This window comes from Canis aureus, chromosome 8 (genome assembly GCF_053574225.1).
Source record: "Canis aureus isolate CA01 chromosome 8, VMU_Caureus_v.1.0, whole genome shotgun sequence".
In the NCBI taxonomy this organism is placed as follows: domain Eukaryota; kingdom Metazoa; phylum Chordata; class Mammalia; order Carnivora; family Canidae; genus Canis; species Canis aureus.
This window is the reverse complement of record NC_135618.1, coordinates 53,657,685-53,683,407: the sequence shown is the minus strand read 5'-3', so window position 1 is coordinate 53,683,407 and position 25,723 is coordinate 53,657,685. Positions and strand designations below refer to the sequence as shown.

Here is a 25,723-nt window from a genome sequence, read left to right as displayed (position 1 = left end):
AGCATTAGTGAACTTGAAGATATGATAATATAAATATATAAATGAGCCAACATTCAACACAAAAGGCCTGGGGGAAAAAAAGAGTAGAGCATCGATAAGCCATAAGACAAATTCAGGTAGCTTCATGTAGGTCCCTCAAGGATTGGAGGGAGAGAGATGGCCTAAGAAATATGTAGAAATAGGCCAAAGTTTTTAAAATTATGGCCAAACCTAAAGATACAAGAAACTCCATGAAATCCAAGCACAAGAAATATGAAGAAAACTACACTAAGGCATATCATAGTCAAATTGCTGAAAACTAGTAAAACAGGAAATCTATAAAGCAGCCTCTAAAAATGACACATTATGTACAGTGTGGGGGAAAGCCCCATCTTACTGGAAACATGCAAAGCAACATTACAGTGGATCAGATACTTAAATATTAAAAGAAAAACGTCTTATTTAGAATTATTAACATAACATAAATATCTTTCAAAAATGAAAGCAAAATAAATACTTTGCCAGATATATAAAAGCTGAAAGAATAAAATCAACAGAACAGTACTACAAAAAATTTTAAAGACATTTAGGGAGAAGGAAAATGGTATAAGATGAATCTGGATCTATACAAGGAATAAAGAGAACAGAAAGTGAGAAATACATTGTAAAAATATAAAACTTTTTTCTTATTGTTTCAATCTCTTTACAAATATAGTTTACTTTTAAAAGCAAAAATGATACCAATATAGGATAAAGAAGTAAAATGTATGACAAAATGGCAAATATGTATACTATAACCCTAAAGTGACTAAGAGCTATAGCCAATAAGATAAGAAGTTCAACTAAATGAGAAGAGAATGAATAAAAAAACAGCTATAATACAGTCACAGGATACAAAATTGATGTACAAAAATCTGTTGCATTTCTATACACTAATAATGAAGCACCAAAAAGAGTAATTAAGAAAATAGTCCCATTTGCAATTGCACCAAAAAGAAGAAAATACCTGGCATTAAACTTAACTGAAGAACTGACAGACCCATACTCTGAAAACTATAAAATATCAATGAGAGGAACTGAAGATGACAAAAATGGAAAGCAATTCGATGCTCAAACCACAAATGTTGGAGAGGATGTGGAGAAAGGGGAACCCTCCTGCACTGTTGGTGGGAATGTGAAATGGTACAGACACTCTGGAAAACTGTGTGGAGGTTCCTCAAAGAGTTAAAAATAGATCTGCCCTATGACCCAGCAATTGCACTGCTGGGGATTTAACCCAAATACAGATGCTGTGAAACGCCAGGACACCTGCACCCCGATGTTTATAGCAGCAATGTCAAATAGCCAAACTGTGGAAGAAGACTCAGTGTCCATCAAAAGATGGATAAAGAAGATGTGGTATATGTATACAATGGAATATTACTCAGCCATTAGAAACAACAAATCCCCACCATTTGCTTCGACATGGATGTAACTGGAAGGTATGATGCTGAATGAAATAAGTCAATCGGGGAAGGACAAACATTATATGGTCTCATTCATTTGGGGAATATAAAAATTAGTGAAAGGGAATAAAGGGAAAGGAGTGAAAATATCAGTAAGGGTGACAAAACATGAGAGAATCCTAACTCTGGGAAATGAACAAGGGGTAGTGGAAGGGGAAGTGGGCGTGGGGTTGGGGTGACTGGGTGATGGGCAATGAGGGGGGCACTTGGCAGGATGAGCACTGGGTGTTATGCTATATGTTGGCAAATTGAACTCCAATTAAAAAATGTGTTTAAAAAATTAAAAAATATGCAGGACACAACCCTAAATTACTCAGCAAACCAAGGTAAAGAAAATTTTAAACCTAGATAGAGGGGAGGGGCAAGATGGTGGAAGTGTAGGGTCCCCAAGTAACCTGTCCCCACCAAATTACCTAGATAACCTTCAAATCATCCTGAAAATCTACAAATTCGGCCTGAGATTTAAAGAGAGAACAGCTGGAATGCTACAGTGAGAAGAGTTCACGCTTCTATCAAGGTAGGAAGACGGGGGAAAAAAGAAATAAAGAAACAAAAGGCATCCAAGGGGGAGGGTCCCCCGAGGAGCCGGGCTGAGGCCAGGGCGAGTGCCCCCAGGACAGGAAAGCACCGTCCTGGAGAAGCAGGAGCTTCACCAATCTTCCGGGGCGGAGAGGGGCTCCCAGGGAGTTAGAGCAAGACCCCAGGAGGGCAGGGATGCCCTCAGGCTCCCTGGGACACTAACAGACACCTGCGTGCCCAGGAGAGTGCGCCGAGCTCCCTAAAGGGCTGCAGCGCCCACGGCTGGACCCAGAGCAGCTGGGAGGGGATCCGGCGGCAGCTCCGAGGAGAGGGGGCTGCCCCGGCCGGGAGCGTGATTCCACAGCGCAGGCCCAGGAGCACCGGGCCAGGGACACAGCCCAGGATCCGACCTCCCCCCGGGACAGGCAGAGGCCAGGAGGGCCCAGGACGGCAAGGACGCTCCTGCCCCAAGCTGAGCAGATCAGCGGCACCGCCCGGGAGCATCCAGACCCCTGCAAACGGAGAGCTCCGGAGTTACTGCGGGAGCTGAATCCGGGGCTCCAGAGCTGGCCGCCGCCACTGTGGTTGTTCCTCCTGGGGCATCATGTGGTAAACAACCCCCACAGAGCCCTGCACCAGGCAGCCCTGCACCAGGCAGAGCAGCTCCCCCAAGTGCTAACACCTGAAAATCAGCACAACAGGCCCCTCCCTCAGAAGACCAGCTAGACAGACAAGTTCCAGGGGAAGTCAAGGGACTTAAAGTATACAGAATCAGAAGATACTCCCCCGTGTTTTTTGTTTTGTTTTTGTTTTTTGATTTCTGCTTGCTTCCCCCACCCTTTTTTTCTTTCTCTTTTTCTTTTTTTCTTCCTTTTTTCTTTTCTCTTTTTCTCTTTTCTTTCCTTCTTTCTTTCCTCTCTTTTTCTCCTTTTCCCAATACAACTTGTTTTTGGCCACTCTGCACTGAGCAAAATCACTAGAAGGAAAACCTCATTTCAAAAGAAAAAATCAGAAACAGTCCTCTCTCCCACAGAGTTACAAAATCTGGATTACAATTCAATGTCAGAAAGCCAATTCAGGGGATCCCTGGGTGGCGCAGCGGTTTGGCGCCTGCCTTTGGCCCAGGGCGCGATCCTGAGACCCGGGATCGAATCCCACGTCAGGCTCCCGGTGCATGGAGCCTGCTTCTCCCTCTGCCTGTGTCTCTGCGCCTGTCTCTCTCTCTCTGTGACTATCATAAATAAAAAAAAAAAAATTTAAAAAAAAAAGAAAGAAAGCCAATTCAGAAGCACTATTATAAAGCTATTGGTGGCTCTAGAAAAAAGCATAAAGGACTCAAGAGACTTCATGACTGCAGAATTTAGATCTAATCAGGCAGAAATTAAAAATCAATTGAATGAGATGGAATCCAAACAGGAAGTCCTAGCGAAGAGGGTTAATGAGGTGGAAGAACGAGTGAGTGACATAGAAGACAAGTTGATGGTAAAGAGGGAAACTGAGGAAAAAAGAGACAAACAATTAAAAGACCATGAGGATAGATTAAGGGAAATAAATGACAGCCTGAGGAAGAAACACCTACGTTTAATTGGTGTTCCAGAGGGTGCCGAAAGGGAAAGAGGTCCAGAATATGTATTTGAACAAATCCTAGCTGAAAACTTTCCTAATCTGGGAAGGGAAACAGGCATTCAGATCCATGAAATAGATCCTGCCCCTAAAATCAATAAAAACCGTTCAACACCTCGACATTTAATAGTGAAGCTTGCAAATTCCAAAGATAAAGAGAAGATCCTTAAAGCAGCAAGAGACAAGAAATCCCTGACTTTTATGGGGAGGAGTATTAGGGTAACAGCAGACCTCTCCACAGAGACCTGGCAGGCCAGAAAGGGCTGGCAGGATATATTCAGGGTCCTAAATGAGAAAAACATGCAACCAAGAATACTTTATCCAGCAAGGCTCTCATTCAGAATGGAAGGAGAGATAAAGAGCTTCCAAGACAGTCAGGAACTGAAAGAATATCTGACCTCCAAACCAGCTCTGCAAGAAATTGTAAGGGGGACTCTTAAAATTCCCCTTTAAGAAGAAGTCCAGTGGAACAATCCACAAAAACAAGGACTGAATAGATATCATGATGACACTAAACTCATATATTTCAATAGTAACTCTGAACGTGAACGAGCTCAATGACCCCATCAAAAGGCGCAGGGTTTCAGACTGGATAAAAAAGCAGGACCCATCTACTTGCTGTCTACAAGAGACTCATTTTAGACAGAAGGACACCTACAGCCTGAAAATAAAAGGTTGGAGAACCATTTACCATTCAAATGGTCCTCAAAAGAAAGCAGGGGTAGCCATCCTTATATCAGATAAACTAAAATTTACCCCGAAGACTGTAGTGAGAGATGAAGAGGGACACTATATCATACTTAAAGGATCTACCCAACAAGAGGACTTAACAATCCTCAATATATATGCCCCGAATGTGGGAGGAGCCAAATATATCAATCAATTAATAACCAAAATCAAGACATACTTAGATAATAATACACTTATACTTGGTGACTTCAATCTAGCGCTTTCTACACTCGATAGGTCTTCTAAACACAACATCTCCAAAGAAACGAGAGCTTTAAATGATACACTGGACCAGATGGATTTCACAGATATCTACAGAACTTTACATCCAAACTCAACTGAATACACATTCTTCTCAAGTGCACATGGAACCTTCTCCAGAATAGACCACATACTGGGTCACAAATTGGGTCTGAACCAATACCAAAAGATTGGGATCGTCCCCTGCATATTCTCAGACCATAATGCCTTGAAATTAGAACTAAATCACAACAAGAAGTTTAGAAGGACCTCAAACACATGGAGGTTAAGGACCATCCTGCTAAAAGATGAAAGGGTCAACCAGGAAATTAAGGAAGAATTTTAAAAATTCATGGAAACTAATGAGAATGAAGATACAACCATTCAAAATCTTTGGGATGCAGCAAAAGCAGTCCTGAGGGTGAAATACATCACAATACAAGCATCCATTCAAAAACTGGAAATAACTCAAATACAAAAGCTAACCTTACACATAAAGGAGCTACAGAAAAAAACATCAAAAATCCTATACCCAGCAGAAGAATAGAGTTAACAAAGATTCGAGCAGAACCCAACGAAATCAAGACCAGAAGAACCGTGGAAGAGATCAACAAAACCAGGAGTTGGTTTTTTGAAAGAACTAATAAGATAGATAAACCAATAGCCAGCCTTATTAAAAAGAAGAGAGAAAAGACTCAAATTAATAAAATCACGAATGAGAAAGGAGAGATCACTACCAACACCAAGGAAATACAAATGATTTTAAAAACATATTATGAACAGCTATACGCCAATAAATTAGGCAATCTAGAAGAAATGGACGCATTTCTGGAAAGCCACAAACTACCAAAACTGGAACAGGAAGAAATAGAAAACCTGAACAGGCCAATAACCAGGGAGGAAATTGAAGCAGTCATCAAAAACCTCCCAAGACACAAAAGTCCAGGGCCAGACGGCTTCCCAGGGGAATTCTATCAAACGTTTAAAAAAGAAACCATACCTATTCTACTAAAGCTGTTTGGAAAGATAGAAAGAGATGGAGTACTTCCAAATTCGTTCTATGAGGCCAGCATCACCTTAATTCCAAAACCAGACAAAGACCCAACCAGAAAGGAGAATTACAGACCAATATCCCTGATGAACATGGATGCAAAAATGACAAATACCCACCATTTGCTTCAACGTGGATGGAACTGGAGGGTATAATGCTGAGTGAAGTGAGTCAATCGGAGGAGGACAAACATTGTATGTTCTCATTTATTTGGGAAATATAAATAATAGTGAAAGGGAATAGAAGGGAAGGGAGAAGAAATGGGTAGGAAATATCAGAAAGGGAGACAGAACATAAAGACTCCTAACTCTGGGAAACGAACTAGGGGTGGTGGAAGGGGAGGAGGGCGGGGGGTGGGGGTGAATGGGTGGCGGGCACTGAGGGGGGCACTTGACGGGATGACACTGGGTGTTATTCTGTATGTTGGCAAATTGAACACCAATAAAAAATAAATTTATTATTTAAAAAAAGAAAATTTAAACCCTAAAAACAAAAAGAAAATCCTCAGATGCCAAATCAAGATGGCATACATCTTAGAATTATCTAATACAAGGACTTTAAAGTAGCTATCATTTAAAAAGTGCTCTAATAACAATCACTCATGAACACTGACAATTCAATAATCAATTATAATAGAGGTGTTGGCAAATTGAACACCAATAAAAAATAAATTTATATTAAAAAAATTATAATAGAGGGAGATTTTAACATACTTCCCTCCATAACTGATATAACTGACATAAAAACACATGTTAAAGATATAAACAGGGGCACCTGGGTGGCTCATTTGGTTAGGCATCTGCATTCAGCTCAAGTCATGATCTCAGGGTCCTCGGATCAAGCCCTGCGTCAGGCTTCCTACTCAGCAAGGAATCTACTTGTTCCTCTCCCCCTCCCCCTCCCTCTACACATGCACACATGCACTCTTCCTCTCTCAAATAAATAAATAAAATCTTTTTTTTAAAAAAAAAGATATGAATGAGAGAGATGCCTGGTTGGCTCAGTCAGGGTAGCATGTCACTCTTGATCTCAGAATTGTGAATTTAACCCCCTCACTGGATATAAAAACTACTTAAAAAATAATAAGTTTTAAAAAGATATGAACAACAGAGTCACCTAGGTGGTATAGTCAGTTGCATGTCAGCTCGGGTATGATCTCAGCGTCCTGGGATCGAGCTAGTGTCAGGTTCCTCACTCAGCCAGCAGTCTGCTTGGGATTCTCTCTCCCACTCCTTCTGTCCCTCCCACTCATGCTTGCATGTCCCACTCATGCTCTCTATCATTCTCAAAATAAATAAATAAAACTTAAAAAAAAAGATATGAACAACACAGGGGGTGCCTGAGTGATTCAGTCAGTTAATTGTGGGACTCTTGATTTGGGCTCAGATCATGATCTCGGGGTTGTAAGATGGTGCCCTGTGTCAGGCTCCACACTGGGCATGGAGCCTGCTTAAGAGCCTCTCACTCTTCCTCTGCTTCTCTCCACTTCTCCCTCTCCCCCTTTCTAAAAAAAAAAAAAAGTTTGAATAACATTTGAAATTTTAAATTTCTAACAGTTATTGTAGCATGCATAGAAAACTGCACCTATTGAACGGTACACACTGTTTTCAGTGCACACATGCATACAGAACATTTGCTAAAATTGACTCTGGTAAAGCCCACAAAGCCAGGATCATCAAAATTTCAAAAGACTGAACTCAAATACTGGCTCTTAATGTGTTTGAAAATTTTTAAATGCTTTTCTAATGATCTTCTGGGTCAAAGAAAAAATCCACAATGAATATTAGAAACTATTTAGAACTGTATGATGAAGAAAATACTATACTTCAGTTTGTAAGCTGCAACTAAAGTTATGACTAGATGTAAATTTAGAGGCTTAAAAGCAAGGATTAGAAAAGAAGAATGTCTAAATACCTGTGGGGTGGACACAGGCTGGACACAGGCTGGACACAAAAAGCACTAATCATAAGGGTAAAGACTTCATTACATTATATTTAATAACTTTTATAAATACAAATACACTGTTAAGCTACAGACCAGGAGTAAATATATTTACAATATATACATCACACAAAAAACTAGTATTCAAAATAGGTAAAGAATGGTTGTAAGTCAAGGAAAAAAAAACACATAACCCCACAGAAAAATGGGGAAAAGACTTTTGAACAGACGCTTCACAAAAGAGGATATCCATGTGGCCAATAACCATATGAAAAGGTGCTAAACAACATTAGTTAACAAGGAAAATAAAATTAAAACCACATGAGATACCACTATATGCCTTCCAGAATACTTAAAATTTAAAAAGACTAATAACATCACCAAGTGCTGGCATACTTATGGAGTAAGAGTTAACTCCCATACATTACTGACTAAGAGAACAAACTGGCACAAACATTTTGGAAAAACATTTGGCCTCATTTAACAGGGTTGAAAACACGTATACAGTATATTCTATTCCATCAATCTCAATCTTAGGTATATACCCAAAAGAAAATGTGCACATGTGCACTAAAACATTCACAACAGCTTACTGTATTAGCCCAATACTTGAACAACAAAGCATCTACCAAGAGAAGAGTGATAAAATGTGATATATTCATTAAATCTAATAATAATAATCAATGAAAATGGCCAAACAGAAGAACACAAAAGGATAGCCACTGTATAATTCTATTTAAATAAAGTTTAAAACCGGGGTAACACTAACATAGGATTTTAGAAGTCAGTGATTATCTTTATGGAAGAGGGTAGGTGTAGTGATTTGGATGGAATGTGAGGAATTTCTGGATTGCTGGCATCGTTCTATTTCTTGACTAGAATAGTAGTTATTGAGGTTTGTGTAATATGATCTGGAGACACAAAGAAAAGACTAGTAAATTGTAGTTGAAAATAGATTTCAAAGATATTACTCACCAGTTAGAAAAGACAGAAAAAAACACACTGGTCAGAGAAAACAAAATAAAGAATGGTACAAAATGCACCATTTGGGGTGGAGGGAAAAGGGTTTAATGTGAAGTAAGACTAAGGAGTAACACTGGTTAGGGAAACCCATGAGAAGGTTTCCCAAATAGCTGGATGGTGAAAAATCAGTAAGAGCTTGTACTAGAAAATACTTCTATACACAGAGGCAAAGAAATAGAATTTAGAAAACATAACTAATATATACAGCTACATAACATTTCCTATGCACTAGCAGCCAGTATGTCTTTAATCATTGCCACACCCTATGTGGGAGTAGTATTTTTACCTCTATTTTAAAGGCAAGGCAAAGAGAAGAAACTTACCTAAAAGTTATAAAGTCAGGAAATGGCAGCTTTCCAAATACTATATATACTATAATATACTGATAAGAAGGAGGTTTCAAGCCTGGGTGATCTGGGTGATGATTATTTCATTAGCATATCCAGGCAACCTGGAAGGAGGGATAATCTCTTGCCCCAGAAAAGAATGATTTTTCTCTCTATTGTTCTGTCTTCATTAAACCCAAGCATCACTATCTCTTCATAGAAACAGGATACTTCCTTACCTCAATATAACTTGGGAAGTAGCAAGGTCAAACTAGCTTCAGAACGACCTGATATGTGGGAAAGGAAGTTGCTGAAAGGAGTATTTACAAAATTCCAGAATATGAACTCCAGAATATGGAAATATCCACTTCTACTGATTTCTATGACCCAAATATTTCTTAAACTCTTCCCTCCTTTATATTAAACCACTTTGACTTAGGCTCTCCCTGCCTTTCTCCTGCTCTGGTTACAACTGCTTCACAATTGGTTCCACACCTTCAGTCTTGATCATCGTAGTCAAACTTTGTGTGAGCAAACTATGGGTCAAATCCAGCCCACAAACTACGTTTGTATGTCCTATAAGCTAATAATGGTTTTTGCATTTTCTAAATGACTTTAAAAAAGAAGAAAAAGATATGTGACAGAGATGCATGTGACCCACAAGCCTAAAAAAATTTACTATTGTGTGCTTTCCACAAAAAGCTTGCCAATCCTTAATCTAAGCCATGCTCCCTCCACATCCCTTTCCAGAGTCATTCTTCTGCCAGCAGCACTGACAGGAAAACTGATAGGATACTGGAGTCTCAAAGCCCATCTTCCTGGGTTGTATCCCCACTGCACAGACCAAGTATCACACCCTTAGTACTATAAGAGCAACTTTTCTCACACCTGTAGGGTACTTAATATTATAAAAGTAACTCCGTTTACTACTATTTCCTCAACTAAACCTTTAACAAATTGTAGGTAGAAATTGTGTCCTCTCTTTTAAATTGCCTTTTGTTGAGTGCTTACTATAGGTGAGAGACTGACCCAGATACTTTTTTAAATAAAATGTCACTTAATTTCCCTGATAACCCTAGAAATTTGGTATTATCTTCAATTGACATCTGAAGAAACAGGCTATGATCACAGATTAATTACTGGTGGAGCCAAGATTTAAAGCTAAGCTCTATCAAAGCCCTGATAAAAAGTAGGTAATTAATTAATAAATGAACAAATTAATGTATATATGGATGAATCAATGGTTTTCTCTGTGACCTTATAGCCAGTGTTTTTAACAATATGGTCTTTATCTGACTTAACATTGACAAATATCTAAAATCTTGGAATTGAAGGGTATCTTAAATTAGTCTAATTTAAGAGCTCATATGATTATTTCTTTGTGCCCATTTTATTCCAGAGAAGATTCAGGACATTTAACATATGACCTCTCTCCATAATATTCATGTTAAATAGTCATTTAGTTGATAAAGCTACAGGCCAAATCAAGATTTTAGATAAAAGTACAACATCAGAAAATTGATAAATGATGTAGTGTACACTCTATCTAGTCTATATTTGTATATTGCTATTGCAGTATAACTAATCACTAATGCCAAATGTATAAAACACAAATCTATTCCACAGGCCCAAAATGCTACAAAGAAAATGAAGTTACCTTTAATCTCTTTTCCTTTTCTGAAACAATGGTCCTGATGAGGGTAAGTTCAGTTAGAGAAAATACAAGTATAACAACCAAAGGGAAGAGACTTAGAAAAAGCCACAAAAAATCATCCTTGTAATAAGCAGGGTATGGAAACCTCCTAATGCGAATGAAGAAATCACCAAATATAGTTTCTATACGTCTGCCGTTATGGTACATCATGATGGCCTGATCTACGGCATACTGGAAAATCAGGAACCCTTCTCTGATGTACCCTAAATGAGAAAACAAATTGTCAAATTCAGTATACCAAGAAACAGCCAGGCAAACAAAGGCAGCAATTTGGGTAATTCAAAGCTTTTAACTCAAAGAACAAAACAATTTCCCAAAACCTATAGTGATTTGGGACACAGATAATAAACAACATATTAACTTCCTTCCCAAAATTAAAATGTTACTTGAAAATGGTATAGTTGCTTTATGTAATTTTATAAGACAAAATAAATGAGAATTCAATATTAGGCATACCAAACATAAATAGAAGTGATGCTCAAAACAGAATGTGATGCAATCCCATTTATATTAGCATCAAAAAGAATAAAATACATAGGAATGAACTTAACCAAGGAAGTGAAAGACTTATACTCTGAAAACTATAAAACACTGCTGAAAGAAATTAAAGATGGTACAAGTAAATGGAAAGACATTCCTTGTTCCTGGACTGGAAGGCTTACTGTTGTTAAAATATCCATACTATCCAGAATAATCTATAGATTCAATGCAACCTCTATCAAAATCCTTCTGATGACCACCAGGTGTATGTATGGAAGTGTTGAATCACTAAATTGTACACCCAAAACTAATATTACACTGCATGTTAACAAACTGAAATTTAAATAAAAACTTTTTAAAATTCCAATCACATTTTTGTAGAAAGAGAAAAAAAATCCTAAAATCCAATTGAAATTGAAAGAATCTCAAAGAGCCAAAACAATCTTGAGCAAAGAGAGCACCTGCTCTTGTGAGCTGGAGGCCTTACACTTCCTGATTTCAAATATAATGTAAAATTACAGTGATCAAAAGAGTATGGTACAGTAGCAGCATAAAGACAGACATAAAGACCAACAGAACAGAACAGATAGCCCAGAAATAAATTCTCACATATATGGTCAAATGACCTTTGACAAGGCCACCAGAAGAAAGGATACTCTCTTCAAAACAAATGGTGTTGGATAAACTGGATATCTACGTGCAAAAGAATGAAGTTGGATTCTTACCGTATACTGCATGCAAAAGTTAAATCAAAAGAGATTAAAGACCTAAACATAACACCTGAAACTACAAAACTCTAGAAGAAAACATATAAGGTAAAAGCTTCATGACAGAGATGGCCTGGGTGGCTCAGTGGTTGGGCATCTGCCTTTGGCCCAGGGTGTGATCCTGGGGTCTGAGATTGAGTCTCACATTGGGCTCCCTGCAAGGGGCCTGCTTCTCCCTCTGCCTGTATCTCTGTCTCTCATGAATAAATAAATAAAATCTAAAAAAAAAAAAAAAAAAACAGCTTCATGACATTAAATTTGTCAATGATCTCCTGGATATGACACCAAAAGCATAGGTGTCACAAAAGCAGAAAATAGACAAATGAGATAACTTCAAACTTAAAAGCTTCTACACAGCAAAGGAAACAATAGAGTGAAAAGGCAACCTATGGAATGGGAGGAATTATTCACAAACCATATAACTGATATAAGGTTAATATCCAGAATATATAAAGAGGGCACACTTGGGTGGCTCAGTTGGTTAGGCATCAGACTGTTGATTTTGGTTCAGGTCATGATTTTCGGGTCCTAGGATCCAGCTCCATGAGGGACTCTGCACAAAGGGGGTAATCTTCTTGAGGGTTCTCTCTCTCTTTCTGCCCCTCCCCCCTCTCACACACACTTTTTCCCTCACTCTCAAATAAATAAATAAATCTTGGAGCACCTGGGTGGCTCAGTTAAGCATCTGCCTTCAGCTCAGGTCATGATCTTAGGGTCCTGGGACTGAAGCCCTTGTTGGGCTCCTAGCTCAACAGGGAGTCTCTTTCTCCATCTCCTTCTGCCTCTCTCCCTGCTTGTATTCACTTGCATACTCACGCTTTTGCTCTCTCTCTCTCAAATAAAAAATCTTTTAAAAAATTAAAATTAAATAAATATATCTTTTAAAAAAGAATATATAAAGAACTCCTCTAACTCAACAACAAAAATAAGCCTATTAAAAAATGGGCAAATGACTTGAATAGACATTTCTCCAAAGAAAACACCCAAATGGTCAAAAAACATATGAAAAAAACATTCAACTTCACTAATCATCAGGGAAATGCATATCCAAATCACAATGAGCTATCAGTGTGCAACTGTTGGGATAGCCTACCAAAACAAAACAAAAAAAACAGAAAACAAGTGAGGATTTAAAGAAATTGTAACCTTGTACTCTGTTGGTAGGAATATAAAACGGTACACAGTATGGAGGATTCCTCAAAATACTAAAAATAACCACCATATGATCCAGCAATCCCACTTCTTGGCATATATCCAAAAGAACTGAAGAAAGAATCTCAGAGAGATAATTTGCACTCATGTTCACTGCAGCATTATTCACAATAGCCAAGAGGAGAAAGTAACTTATGTCCCTCCATAGATGAATGGATAAACAAAATGTGGTGTATACATACAGTGGAATATCATTCAACCTTTAAAAAGAGAGAAATTCTGTCATATGCTACAACATGGATGCACCCTGAGGACATTATGCACAATAAGACAAGTAATGTGTGATTACACTTATATTGGGCATTTGACAGAAACACCAAGTAGAATCTTGGTTTCCAGAGGCTGGAGGAAAGGAAAAATTAGGAATTGTTTATTGGGTAGCATTTCAGATCTGCAACATTAAATGTTTGAGATCTGTTGCACAACAACATGGCTGTAATTAATAATGTATCAGGCACGTAAAAAGTTAAGAAGGTGTATTTCATGTTAAGTGTTCTTATTACAATAAAAAAGTCTAACTTTTAAATTTCACTGAGCTAATTCTGATATTCTTTCCTACCACCTATCCTCAACTGATTAAATCAGCTAAAGTCCTAATAATTAACATAGAATCTTCATGTTGAAAGGGACCTAAAGGGTGACCTAGTCCAAACGTTCATTTCTCCGATGAATAAACTTAACCCAAAGTGTTTAGGATCATAAAGCTACTGATTAATAGCCAGAACAAAAAAACATCAAGTCACCTAACTCCCAGTCACCATACTTTAATCAAAGAATGTTCCCTCATACGAATTTTTAAATATTAATTTGCTATGCAGTGTCACTCAATAGTTGGGGAGGTTTTTTTTATTTTTATTTTTATACGACCAACTCTTCTGATTTTAAATTACTCTTTTTATACCAAGAAAAGATATTTTTAATGAACTTACTCTCATAAATTACATTTCGGTTGCTGTAGATTAATTGTAAGAGAGGCCAGACTCCTTTTTAACTTTTGCTTGGAAAAATATTCAAAATGTTTTTGATAAGATGACAAAACAACACACAACCAATCCCATCACTGTAACTTAGCTATTTTCATTTTTGAACAGCCATCCCAATATTTGTACAGATTCATACATACTTTTTTCTTTTTAAAGATTTATTCATTCATTCATTCATTCATGAGAGACACAAAGAGAGAGGCAGAGACATAGGTAGAGAAACAGGCTCCCTGTGGGGTAGCCTGAAGCAGGACTCAATCCCAGGACCCAGAGCTCATGACCTGAGCCAAAGGCAGACACCCAACTATTAAGCCACTCAGGTGCCCCTTCATACATACTTCTCATAGCTACAATTCTATATATGTGATTCTCTATTTACTAGGCCTGGTAAGGATTATTTTTAATGACTACACAATAGTTGTCAAACCAATATATCCTCATATTCTTACCCATTACTTATTATACACTGTTTTGATTATTGCCAATTTTTGTTGCTAACAGTTAAATTGCACATAGTTCTTTTCTGCTGTTGAATGATTTCCTAAAGATAACTTCTCAAGATTGTTAGTTAGTTCAAAGCCCTTATCATTTATTTTTTCCTTCAAGGTACTTTATACAATTAAAAAGGAATTTTAAATTATCATTGCATAAGTAAAACTCATTCATCAACCAAAAAGAATAATTTAACCACAATGCTATGAAACTTGAAGTCAACCATAAGAAAAAACTGGAAAGACCACAAATACATGGAGGTTAAAGAACATCCTACTACAGAATGAATGAGTTAGCCAGGAAATTAAGGAAGAAATTTAAAAAATACATGAAAGCAAATAAAATGAAAACACAACAGACCAAAACCTTTGTGGTGGAGCAAAGGTAGTCCTACAGGGAAATATATTACAATAAACCTAACTCAAGAAGCAAGAAAAGTCTCAAATATACAACCTAATCTAACACCTAAAGGAGCTAGAAAAAAACAGCAAATAAAGTCTACAGCCAGCAAAAGAGGGAAATAATAAAGATTAGAGCAGAAATAAATGATATAGAAACAAAAAATTAATAAAATTAAGAGCCTTCAGGATAACGAAACTAAGAGCTGGTTCTTCAAAAAAATAATTCTTTTTTAAAGATCTTATTTATTTATTCATGGGAGATACACAGAGAGAGGCAGAGACATAGGCAGAGGGAGAAGCAGGCTCCCTTTGGGGAGTCTGATGCAGGACTTGATCCCAGCACCCTGGGATCATGACCTGAGCCAAAGGCAGATGCTAAACCACTGAGCCACCCAAGCATCCCAAGAAGTAATTCTTCAAAAGAATTAATAAAATTGATGAACACATAGCCAGATTTATTAAAAAGATAAAAGAAAGGACCCAAAGAGATAAAATCATGAATGAATGAAAGAGGACAGATAACAACTAATACCACAGAAATACAAACAATTGTAACAGAATACTATGAAAAATTATATGCCAACAAACTCAGCAAGGAAGAAATGAACAAATTTCTTCAAATCTACAAATTACCAAAACTGAAACAGGAAGAAATAGAAAATTTTAATGGACCCATAACAAGCAAAGAAACTGAATCAATGAATCAAAAATCAAATAATCAAAAATCTACCAACAAACAAAAAGTCTAGGGCCAGATGGCTTTCCTGGAGGAATTCTACCAAACATTTAAGAAGAGTTAATAAATATTCTCCCCAAACTGTTCCAAAAAGTAGAAAGGGCAGGAAAATTTCCAAACTCAATCTATGAGGCCAGCATTATTCCAAAACCAGACAAAGATCCCACTAAAAAAGGAGAATTACAGGAAAATATCCCTGATGAATATGGATGCAAAATATCTCAATAAAATACTAGGAAATCAAATTCAAAAGCACATTAAAAGAATTATTCACCATGATCAAGTGGGATTTATTCCTGGGCTGCAAGAGTGGTTCAACATTAACACACATGAAACACCATATTAATAAAAGAAAGGATAAGAACCATATGATCCTCTTAATAGATGCAAAAAAAAAAAGCATCTTTTCTTGACAAAAACCCTCAACAAAGTAGGGATAAATGGAACATATCTTAACATCATAAAGGTCATATATGAAAGAGCCACAGCTAAGATCATTCTCAATGGGGAAACACTGAGAGCCTTTACTCTATGATCAGGCACATGATAAGGATGTCTACTCTCACCATTACTATTTAACATAGTACCGGAAGTCTTAGCCTCAGCAATCAGACAACAAAAAGAATTAAAGGCATCCAAACTAGCAAGGAAGAAGGCAAGCTTTCACTATTTATAGACAACATGATACTCTATGTACAAAACCCAAAAGACTCCACCAAAAAATTACTAGAATTCATATATGATTTCAGCGAAGTTGCAGGATACAAAATCAATGTGCAGAAGTCTGTTGCACTTCTATACAATAACAAAGCAGCAAAAAAAGAAATCAAAGAATTAATCCCATTTGCAATTGTACCAAAAACAGTAAGATATCTAGGAATAAATCTAACTAAAAAAGTAAAAGATCTATACTCTGAAAACTATAGAACACTTATGAAAGAAATTGAAGAGAACACAAAGAAATGGAAAAGGATCCCACGTTCATGCCCTGGAAGAACGCATATTGTTAAAATGTCTACACTACCCAAAGCAATCTATACGTTTCATGCAATCCCTATCAAAACACTACCAGCATTTTTCACAGAGCTAAGACAAAACAATCCTAAAATTTCTATGGAGCCACAAAAGATTCTGAATAATCAAAGCAATTATGAAAAAGAAAAAAACTGGAGGTATCACAATTCCAGATTTCAAGCAATATTACAAAGCTGTAGTCATCAAGACAGTATGATGCTGGCACAAAAACAGACACACAGATCAATGAAACAGAACAGAGAACCTCAAAACAGACCCAAAACTATATGGTCAAGTTCCTCCAACAAAGCAGAAAAAGAATATCCAATCGAAAAAATACAGTCTCTTCAATAAATGTAGTTGGGAAAACTGGACAGCCACATGCAGAAGAATAAAACTGGACCACTTTCTTATGCCATACACAAAAATAAATTCAAATGGATGAAAGACTTCAATGTGAAGCAGGAAACCATCAAAATCCTAGAGAACATGGGCAGAAACTTCTTTGACCTTAGCCATAGCAACTTTTTATTAGACATGTCTCTAGAGGAAAGGAAACAAAAGCAAAAATGAACTTCTAAGACTTCATCAAGATAAAAAGCTTGTGCACAGCAAAGGAAACAATCAACAAAACTAAAAGCCAGGCTATGGAATGGGAGAAGATATTTGCAAATGACATATCAATAAAGAGTTAGTATCCAAAATCTACTAAGAACTTACCAAACTTAACATCCAAAACACAAGTAATCCAGTCAAGAAATGGGCAGATATGAATGGACACTTTTCCAAAGAAAAAATCCAGATGGCTAACAGACACACGAAAAGATGCTCAATATCACTAGGCATCACAGAAATACACTTGAAAACCATAATGACATGCCACTTCATGCCTGTCAGGAGGGCTAAAATTAACAACCCAAGAAACAACAGGTGTTGGCAAGGATGTGGAGAAAAGGGAACCCTCTTGTACTGTGGTGGGAATGCAAACTGGAGCAGCCACTCTGGAGAACAATCTGGAGGTTCCTTAAAAAGTTAAAAATAGCACTACCCTATGATCCAGCAATTGCACTACTAGGTATTTACCCAAAGGATCAAAAATACAGATTCAACAGGGTACATGCGGGCCAATGTTTATAGTAGCATTATCAACAATAGCCAAACTAGGGAGAGAGCCCAAATGTCCACTGATAAATGAATAAAGAAATATATGTATAGACACACACATACACACACACACACACACACACAATGGATTACTCACAGTCATCAAAAAGAATAAAATCTTGACATTTGCAGTGACATGGATGAAGCTAGAGTGTATTATGCTAAATGAAATAAGTCTGTCAGAGAAAGATAAATACCATACGATCTCACTCATACGTGGAATATAAGAAAGAAAACAGATGAGCATATGATAAGGGGAAAAAAAAGAAAGGGAAACAAGCCATATGAGACTCTTTAGGATAGAGAACAAACAGAGGGAAGGTGGGTGGGCGATGGGCTAGATGGGTGATGGGTATTAAAGAAGGCACTTGACGTGATGAGCACAGTGTGTTGTATGTAACTGATGATTTACTGAATTCTATTCCAGAAACCAATATTGCACTGCATGTTAACTAAACAAAATTTAAATTAAAAAATAATAATAATTTAGAACCATAAATACGCAGGCAATGTTAGCATATGAAGATGTGTCTATTAAGTCAACAGAGCCAACATTTACTAACTACAACTATATAAATGCAAGAATACCCACTGATAAGGTTAAGGAAATGATCTACAGTAACAGAAAGATATTTTTCAAAGGTATGAGGCTTTCTATATGCCTGTTTTTACAATAAAAACTCAATTTTAGATATGTACTGCCACAATCAATAAACTTTCTCACTCATTGGAAAAAAAATAATTCACACATGTTGATATGATTTCTAGCTTGCAACCAAAATAATAATTTAAATATGCTGGAGGACTGCTCACTTGGACTTCCCCCATCATCCTCAAAAGGGTTCCTGGGTCCTAGAGAAGGTGTGTTTGGAAAGAGAAGATGTGTATTCCATCCATTTACGAAGCTTTGCAAAGCTGAAGGTCTCTCAGTACCTGCACCAAGACGCAGATGATATTTTACCTAGGGAAAAAAAAAATAGAAAACAAACAACGTGTTTGACCAATGAGTACTGAAAAGCAAGTATGAGCAGTGAAAGGAAAAGAAAATGCAAAGTTAAAAATTGTGTTTTGAGGATGGAGTGAGCAATTCAGGATTCTAAATGATAAGAAATGACAGTATCACTAATACAAGGGACAAACAGCAAGCCTCATGTGCCATAATCACAAAGTTTGAAATCAAGTAAATTTATATCTCTACTTTATCATCTTCATGCATTTTGCCTCTGAGTTACAAAGACACCAATATAGTGGTACCTTGTTTATTATGAATGTATTTTTCCACACCCACAACTGGCCTGCAAACTCAGTGAGATCTCAAACAGTTCTATTAATTTCCTTTCCTATTATGCTAGTCAATTATGGTAAAGATTATCTCTCTCTTCTAAAAGTGAGTAACAGAAAAGTGAAAAGCCCAGACATAGTAAAAGTAGGGATAATACAATTTAAGTGTAAAATGTTGCATATTTTAAGTATTACATGAAAAAAATGATATATCTAGAGAGCTAAGCCAATTTCAGGGTTACAGTAGATCTGAGTAGCCTGACAAAGCAAGAGGTTACAGTTGCCAAAGGTCTGTAGAGGCAGAACAGAGAAGTCAGGAGGATGAGAAGGAACAGGCAAGTGCACTGAGTCTAGGCAAACATTCACATAACCCAGTTATTCAAAAACATTTTAAATAGCTACAGGATGCTTAAATACTATTAACACACAATTCTCTACCTCAAGGAACTGGCCAGGTGTTCAGGGAGCAGAGAAGAGAGAAGGGGAGACTTTATATAGGTAGCTACAGCAAGAGTTTTATAGAAATTATTAATGAGTTACCCCCAAAAATGAGAGATAGGCAGAACCAAAAGGAAAGAGGATAACATGATCAAAACCAGAGAAGCAGGAGATCACACAGTACAAACTACTACAGGTTCAATATTGCTAGCATGAAGTTCAAAGGGAGAAGAGGCAACATAAAGCTGAAGAGCTATTCAGTAAACAGGTCACTGATGACCATGTATTCCACACAAAGGACCTTCATGGAGAACTCCTGAAGTTTTTTTAAACAACCATAGTGACATGATCTTTTTTGTGTTTTTAGTAGATCACTGTGGTATCTATGGTAGAGATATGCCTTGCTCAGGAAAATCAGCTAAATTACCAAAGAGTTGGTTTTAGGGGTAGGATGGGCATGAGAGGTCATCAACTCAGAAAACAGATAAGACATTTTGTTTGATAAGTTGTGGAAAAAGAGAACTGGCATCTGGGGAAATAACGTTGGAAATCTTGTCAGGTATCCATTCTAAATGCTAGACACAATGAGTCATCAACAAAAACAAAGCTTGTATTACACCAAAGTTATCTGAAATTTAAGCCAGAGACTCTACATATACCAATGAACCTGCATCATATTCAGCATATACTTTTGAGGCAGTAATTTAGTACAGGTAGGCACAGCTGGGAAAAGTGAGGAGAGGATGGATAGAAAGAAAGGCTACCTACTATCCGACCAATGATCTTCCTTTTTCTTTCTTCCTTCCATTAGCAAACACTTGTATCCTAAATGTAGGATTTGGCTCTGTGCATAGATACTATAGGTTCATCACTTCCCTCAACCCTGGGAAGCTCATCTCTAGCATGTGGTAAAGAGATACACCAAGTTACCAAGTTCAAACACTGTCCATTTTCTCCCCTTAAGGGATGTTATCAGAGTCTTCCTCCACGTCTCTCCTAATTTGGACACAACCTGGAAAATCCTAAAAGCTGATACTAGAGATTCAGAAGAGAAACTAGGTAATTCATTCAAAACAAAGAAGTCTTTCATATTGGAACCTCTACTCTACTTCTTAAAGGCCAAACTTTAATATTTGAAGGGCCTCCAAATGAGTTATTACTGGTGGGTTACAGAAGTTTCCAGACATGCGACCAGTAATAATCAAGAATTCTGAAAGTTAAAGCAATTACCTCTTTGGAGACATAAAACAAATATATTAAAACATGACACAAAGTACAAAAAAGTAGGAAGGAGGCATTCACCAGAACAAAAACAAGCAGCAGGTGGATTGTTCTAATACAAAGTCAGAAAAGCTCCTTCTAGAGTTCACAGTCCCAGGAAAGGGAGCTACCTCAGCCTAAAATACATTCAGACATGGGTGAGTGAGCTGTTTTTGGTTTTGCCTTTAACTTTCATAAAATAATAGCTTTGTTAAAAACTTCACTTCAGATACCAAGTTAAAATGGCAATACTTTAATGAGCTAAAGTTAGCTCATTAAAAAGTTTAAATATCTAATTATAGATATGCACTATCTGAAACTCCAGAAGGTATTTAAACAGATAACAGGCATTGCTACCCTTCTTTTTTACCTAGCTATATTCTTATTTTCTTCACCATTTGCAAGACCAGAAGCATCTGCCTAGCCAGGGAGAGTGTTAAGGGAGCATCCTTACTAAAGCTCCTGTTACTCTATTTTCTGAATATAAGGCAATCAGGCAGCAGATACAGTTTTCTCCTCATGCTATACATCAGTATAATGTAACAGTTAAAAGCACAGGTATTAAACCATGTATTAAAATAAAATAAAAATCCCTGTTCCGTTATATACTGGTTGTTAGGAACTTGGGCAAATTAGTTTTCCCCATTTATAAAATGAGGACATTACCTATATCTCATTAAATCTCTGAAACCTAACATATAATTATAAAGTTTTAGATAAAACTTTCTTACCTTAAGTGGCAAACTGTCATGTCTATTTTTGAAGTCATGATCAAATACAATAGCAGCCAGCACACGAACCTCAGGCTTCTTTTCAAACTCAACATACTTCTCAAACTCTGCTTCTGAAGAAAAGCCTCGAACTGTAGAGAGAAAATCTCAGTAAGTCATCACATAAACGCAGAATGTCTAATGATTATCCCCTATCTGTACCATGAATACCATAACCCTATCATAACATTATACTTTTTAAAACATTATTACTCAAACATTGACATTATAAATCTTAATTTATATCTGGGGTACACAAGAATTCTTGCATTTTATAGAAGTTGGAACATATTAGAAACAATAATCATTACAACAACTATATATTAAGGTATATTAAAGTAAACTGGGACGAGGGAACTTTTCAATTGTGTTTTGAAATCTAATGATTAAAAAATTTTGAGGAGGGCAGCCCCGGTGGCTCAGCGGTTTAGCGCCGCCTGCAGCCCAGGGCCTGATCCTGGAGACCCTGGATCGAGGCCCATGTCAGGCTCTCTGCATGGAGCCTGCTTCTCCCTCTGCCTGTGTCTCTGCCTCTCTCTGTGTGTGGGTCTCTATGAGTAAATAAATAAAAAATCTTTTAAAAAGTTAATTTTGAGGGGAAATAAGTGACAAAATTATTTCTGTAGAAAGTGTATTTCAAAAAATATTGTAGAATAAATTGTAGAAAACAATTGTCATAGAATAAAAGTAGTTAATTTTCTCATTCACAAATTAAACTACGAAATTTTAAAAACATACAAAATGACACACACACAACCACACACATACAGGTAACTTAAATAACTATAAAGTTTTTTCTTTTTTAAATTTTATTTATTTATTCATGAGAGACACAGAGAGAGAGAGAAAGGCAAAGACATAGGCAGAGGGAGAGGCAGGGTCCATGCAGGGACCCAATGTGGGTGAGACTGGATCCCGGGACTCCAGGATCACACCCTGTACTGAAGGCAGACGCTTAACCATTGAGCCACCCAGGCATCCCAAGTTTTTCTTAAGAATTACAATATTTCCAATGTAAACAGGGTAGGAAAGTCTTGGATAGTCTCTCCATAAGAAAACATAACTAGTTATGGAAATTTCAAAAATAAAGTTATATAGTATGTTCAAGGATCCATACTGTAAAGATGTCTTTTCTGTAAAAATTAACATATAGAGTCAATGTAAGTCTAGTAATTATCCAAACAATTTTTATAAAAAATTACAAGCCAATTCTAAAATTTATATGGAAACACAATGGGTGAATGGGTGAATAATAAGGTGTATTAAAAGATGTGCTTTTGGAGCATCTGGGTGGCTCAGTTGTTTAAATGTCCAATTCTTGATTTCAACTCAGGTCTGGATCTCAGAATTGTGAGTTCCAGCCCTGTATGTGCTCCACACTGAGTGAGGAGACTACTTAAAAAAAAGAGAGAGTTTCATTCCACTATATTACTAGAAAGAAAAACCAAACTATAGAAGAGTACATATAGTACACTCTTATATAAGAAAATAAGGAATATATGAGAAAATACAGAGACACACAGACTCACACACACACCCAGAAATACATGCATACATGTAGAAACATTATTTTTGCCAAAAGAAACACAAAAAGAATAAATCAGACACTAACAGTATTGGTTACCCAATAGAGAGTGAATGAGAACAGGTTAGAAGGAATCATGGAAGTAATGTCAGCTCTCTAATTATACATTTTAATACAGGTTTGATTTTTGTTTGTTGTTAATCTTTTACATATTCAAAAATAAAATTAAATCAATACAGAGGGGTATAACAACTAAAACTTAATAAGTGAATCCTAAACAGATATTAATACCATAAAACACAGAAAGAAAGAAAAAGTATTAACCTAAGTAAATTTTAGGTACAATATGTTGACATACACTCCTAGTTGAATAAAGTCTAAGAAGAAAAAGAACTGCAAAGAAATCTTCTAAGTGTGCTGGGTAGTAAGGTGTAATGTAAGTAATTCTGAAACACCTTTGTAAGATTGGGCAAATGAGTGTATCAATGCTACTAGGATCTAGGGCTCTGTGAGAGAAAAGAGGTACAAATATGTAATGGGAGAAGGAAAACAAGAGGCCAATATTGTTGGACTGGCATTGACAGTATCAAAATAAACATGATTTCAAAAAAAAATCCTACATCTGTCCGCTAAAAGAGTCTAGAAGCAAAGACACTCCAGTAGTAATGAGTATACCCAGTACTTTCTTTCCCTATGTTTCATTGTGAGGAAGCAAACACACAGAACACATTTACAAATATGTATCAGGCCCTGAGGGGACAAGTAAAAAGGAAGCCAATGCTGACCCAGTTGAAATGGGGGTTTAAGTGTAGACCTTCCTAGTGGTGCCTTCTAGAAGGGACTTTGATAGCAAAAGGAAGTGTGGGACCCAGGAAATTTAACAAAACTCCCCTACCCCTGGACAAGCAGAGCAGGACTAACTCCATTTTGTGCTACACCCGCCATCTCCTATATGACCCCCACATGACCTGCTTATTGCTTAAGGTGCTCCCCCACCCTAGTCAAGCTGCTGAGCACACCCTTACCAGAAATCGGCTCATAACAATGTAACCCCGCCTTGTGCCCGCCAAAACTGCGCGCCAATTCTGACCAGAGTGATAGGCCAGTTCAAATGGTCACTATAGGGTAAATTGTGATTCAACTGGCCACCTGTGTGTGGACCAACATGACTGTGCAACTTTCTATGTGTGTTACAATCCCATTGGCCCCTATAAAGCTGCTGCCTTTTAGCCTCAGGGTCCAAGTCCCTGCTCCACTGTGTCGGGTATACTTGGACCCAAGCTCGAGCTTGTAAATAAACCCTCATGTGTTTGCATCGGTGTCGGCTCCTTGGTGGTTTCTCAGATTCACAATCTTGGGCACAACAGGAAGATTCTCTCTCTCTCTCTCTCTCTCTCTCTCTCTCTCTCTCTTTTTGTCTTGTTTTTCCCATATCTCAGTTCCATAACACCATCTCTAAAAAAAGGAATTAAGACTGCTTCATTGATTGAATCTAGTTCTGGGGCAGAGAAAATACAAGGTGTTCAGCCTGAACAGCTAGTTCTGTTAGAAAGTGAAAGAGCTCAAAAGCCGACAAACATGCATCCAAAGAACATTTCTTTAAAAAAACAAACAAACAAACAAACAAAACACAAAATCTGCTGGCTAAATCTGGGACAATTTTATAATAAAAAATCATCATCAAAAAAAATCATAATCATCAAATGATTACATCATTCAGATATGTTCTCTACACATAATGCAATTAAGCCAAATCCAAACAAAAATATAACTAGAAAAACTCCAACTGCTTAGAAATTAAGAAATATACTTTCAATAACTTATGGAATTCAGAATAGACTAATGTCTTAAACATGCATGTAAAATTTCTTAACAAAATATAAGCAAATTAAATTCATATATAATAAACTCAAGTAAATAGATTCAATAGTTGAAAAATCATTGTATTAACAAAAATAAGAAAAACCACATGACCATCTCAACAGACACAGAAAAGGCATTTGACAAAATTTAACATTAATTCATGATTTAAAACAAAATTTTAGGAAACTAGGAATTGAAGGATATTAATTTCAATCTGATACAGAACATCTACAAACAACATATAACAAATACATTGCTCAACGGTGATATATTGAAAATTTTTCTCCAGAGACAGGGAACAAGAAAAGAATCCCTTTATCGGTCACTTCCTGTCAAAAGATAAAACATACCCAGTGTTGGTGACGATATGGAACTGAAACTCATACGTTTCTATAAATCTAGTTACATCCCCAATGACTCAAAAATTTCACTATATACCAAACAGAAACGTGTATATATGTCCATCAAGGGGTGCTTATAGAGGTGGAGCAGGATGGTGGAGGAGTAGGCTCCTCACCTCACCTGGCTCCAACAACTTACCTAGATAACTTTCAAACTATTCTGAACACCTACGAATTCGACCTGAGATTTAAAGAGAGAACAGCCGCAAAGCTAGAGAGAAGGGTTTTCAGTTCTAGCAAGGTAGGAAGATGGAAAAAATAAAATAAAAGAGAATCAAGTGGGGCA

General features: G+C 37.0%; 1 protein-coding gene across 15 annotated transcripts in view; it reads right to left on the bottom strand.

Moving 5' to 3' along the window:
- The window catches only part of LOC144319120 (phospholipid-transporting ATPase ABCA3-like), a 198,089-nt gene that overhangs the window by 151,774 nt on the left and 20,592 nt on the right, over positions 1 to 25,723 (bottom strand). For 13 of the 15 annotated variants that reach the window (XR_013385024.1, XM_077906926.1, XM_077906919.1 and 10 more), the window contains 3 exons: positions 21,610 to 21,740; positions 18,713 to 18,860; positions 10,594 to 10,853 (listed from right to left, as the gene is read on the bottom strand). Coding sequence is in view for 14 of the 15 variants with exons in the window: in XM_077906926.1 (XP_077763052.1) it covers positions 10,594 to 10,853; positions 18,713 to 18,860; positions 21,610 to 21,740 (539 nt within the window). In the remaining variant the exon portion in view is untranslated. The remainder of the gene's footprint in view (positions 1 to 10,593; positions 10,854 to 18,712; positions 18,861 to 21,609; positions 21,741 to 25,723) is intronic. The other 2 variants (XM_077906930.1, XM_077906931.1) reach the window with 1 other exon arrangement.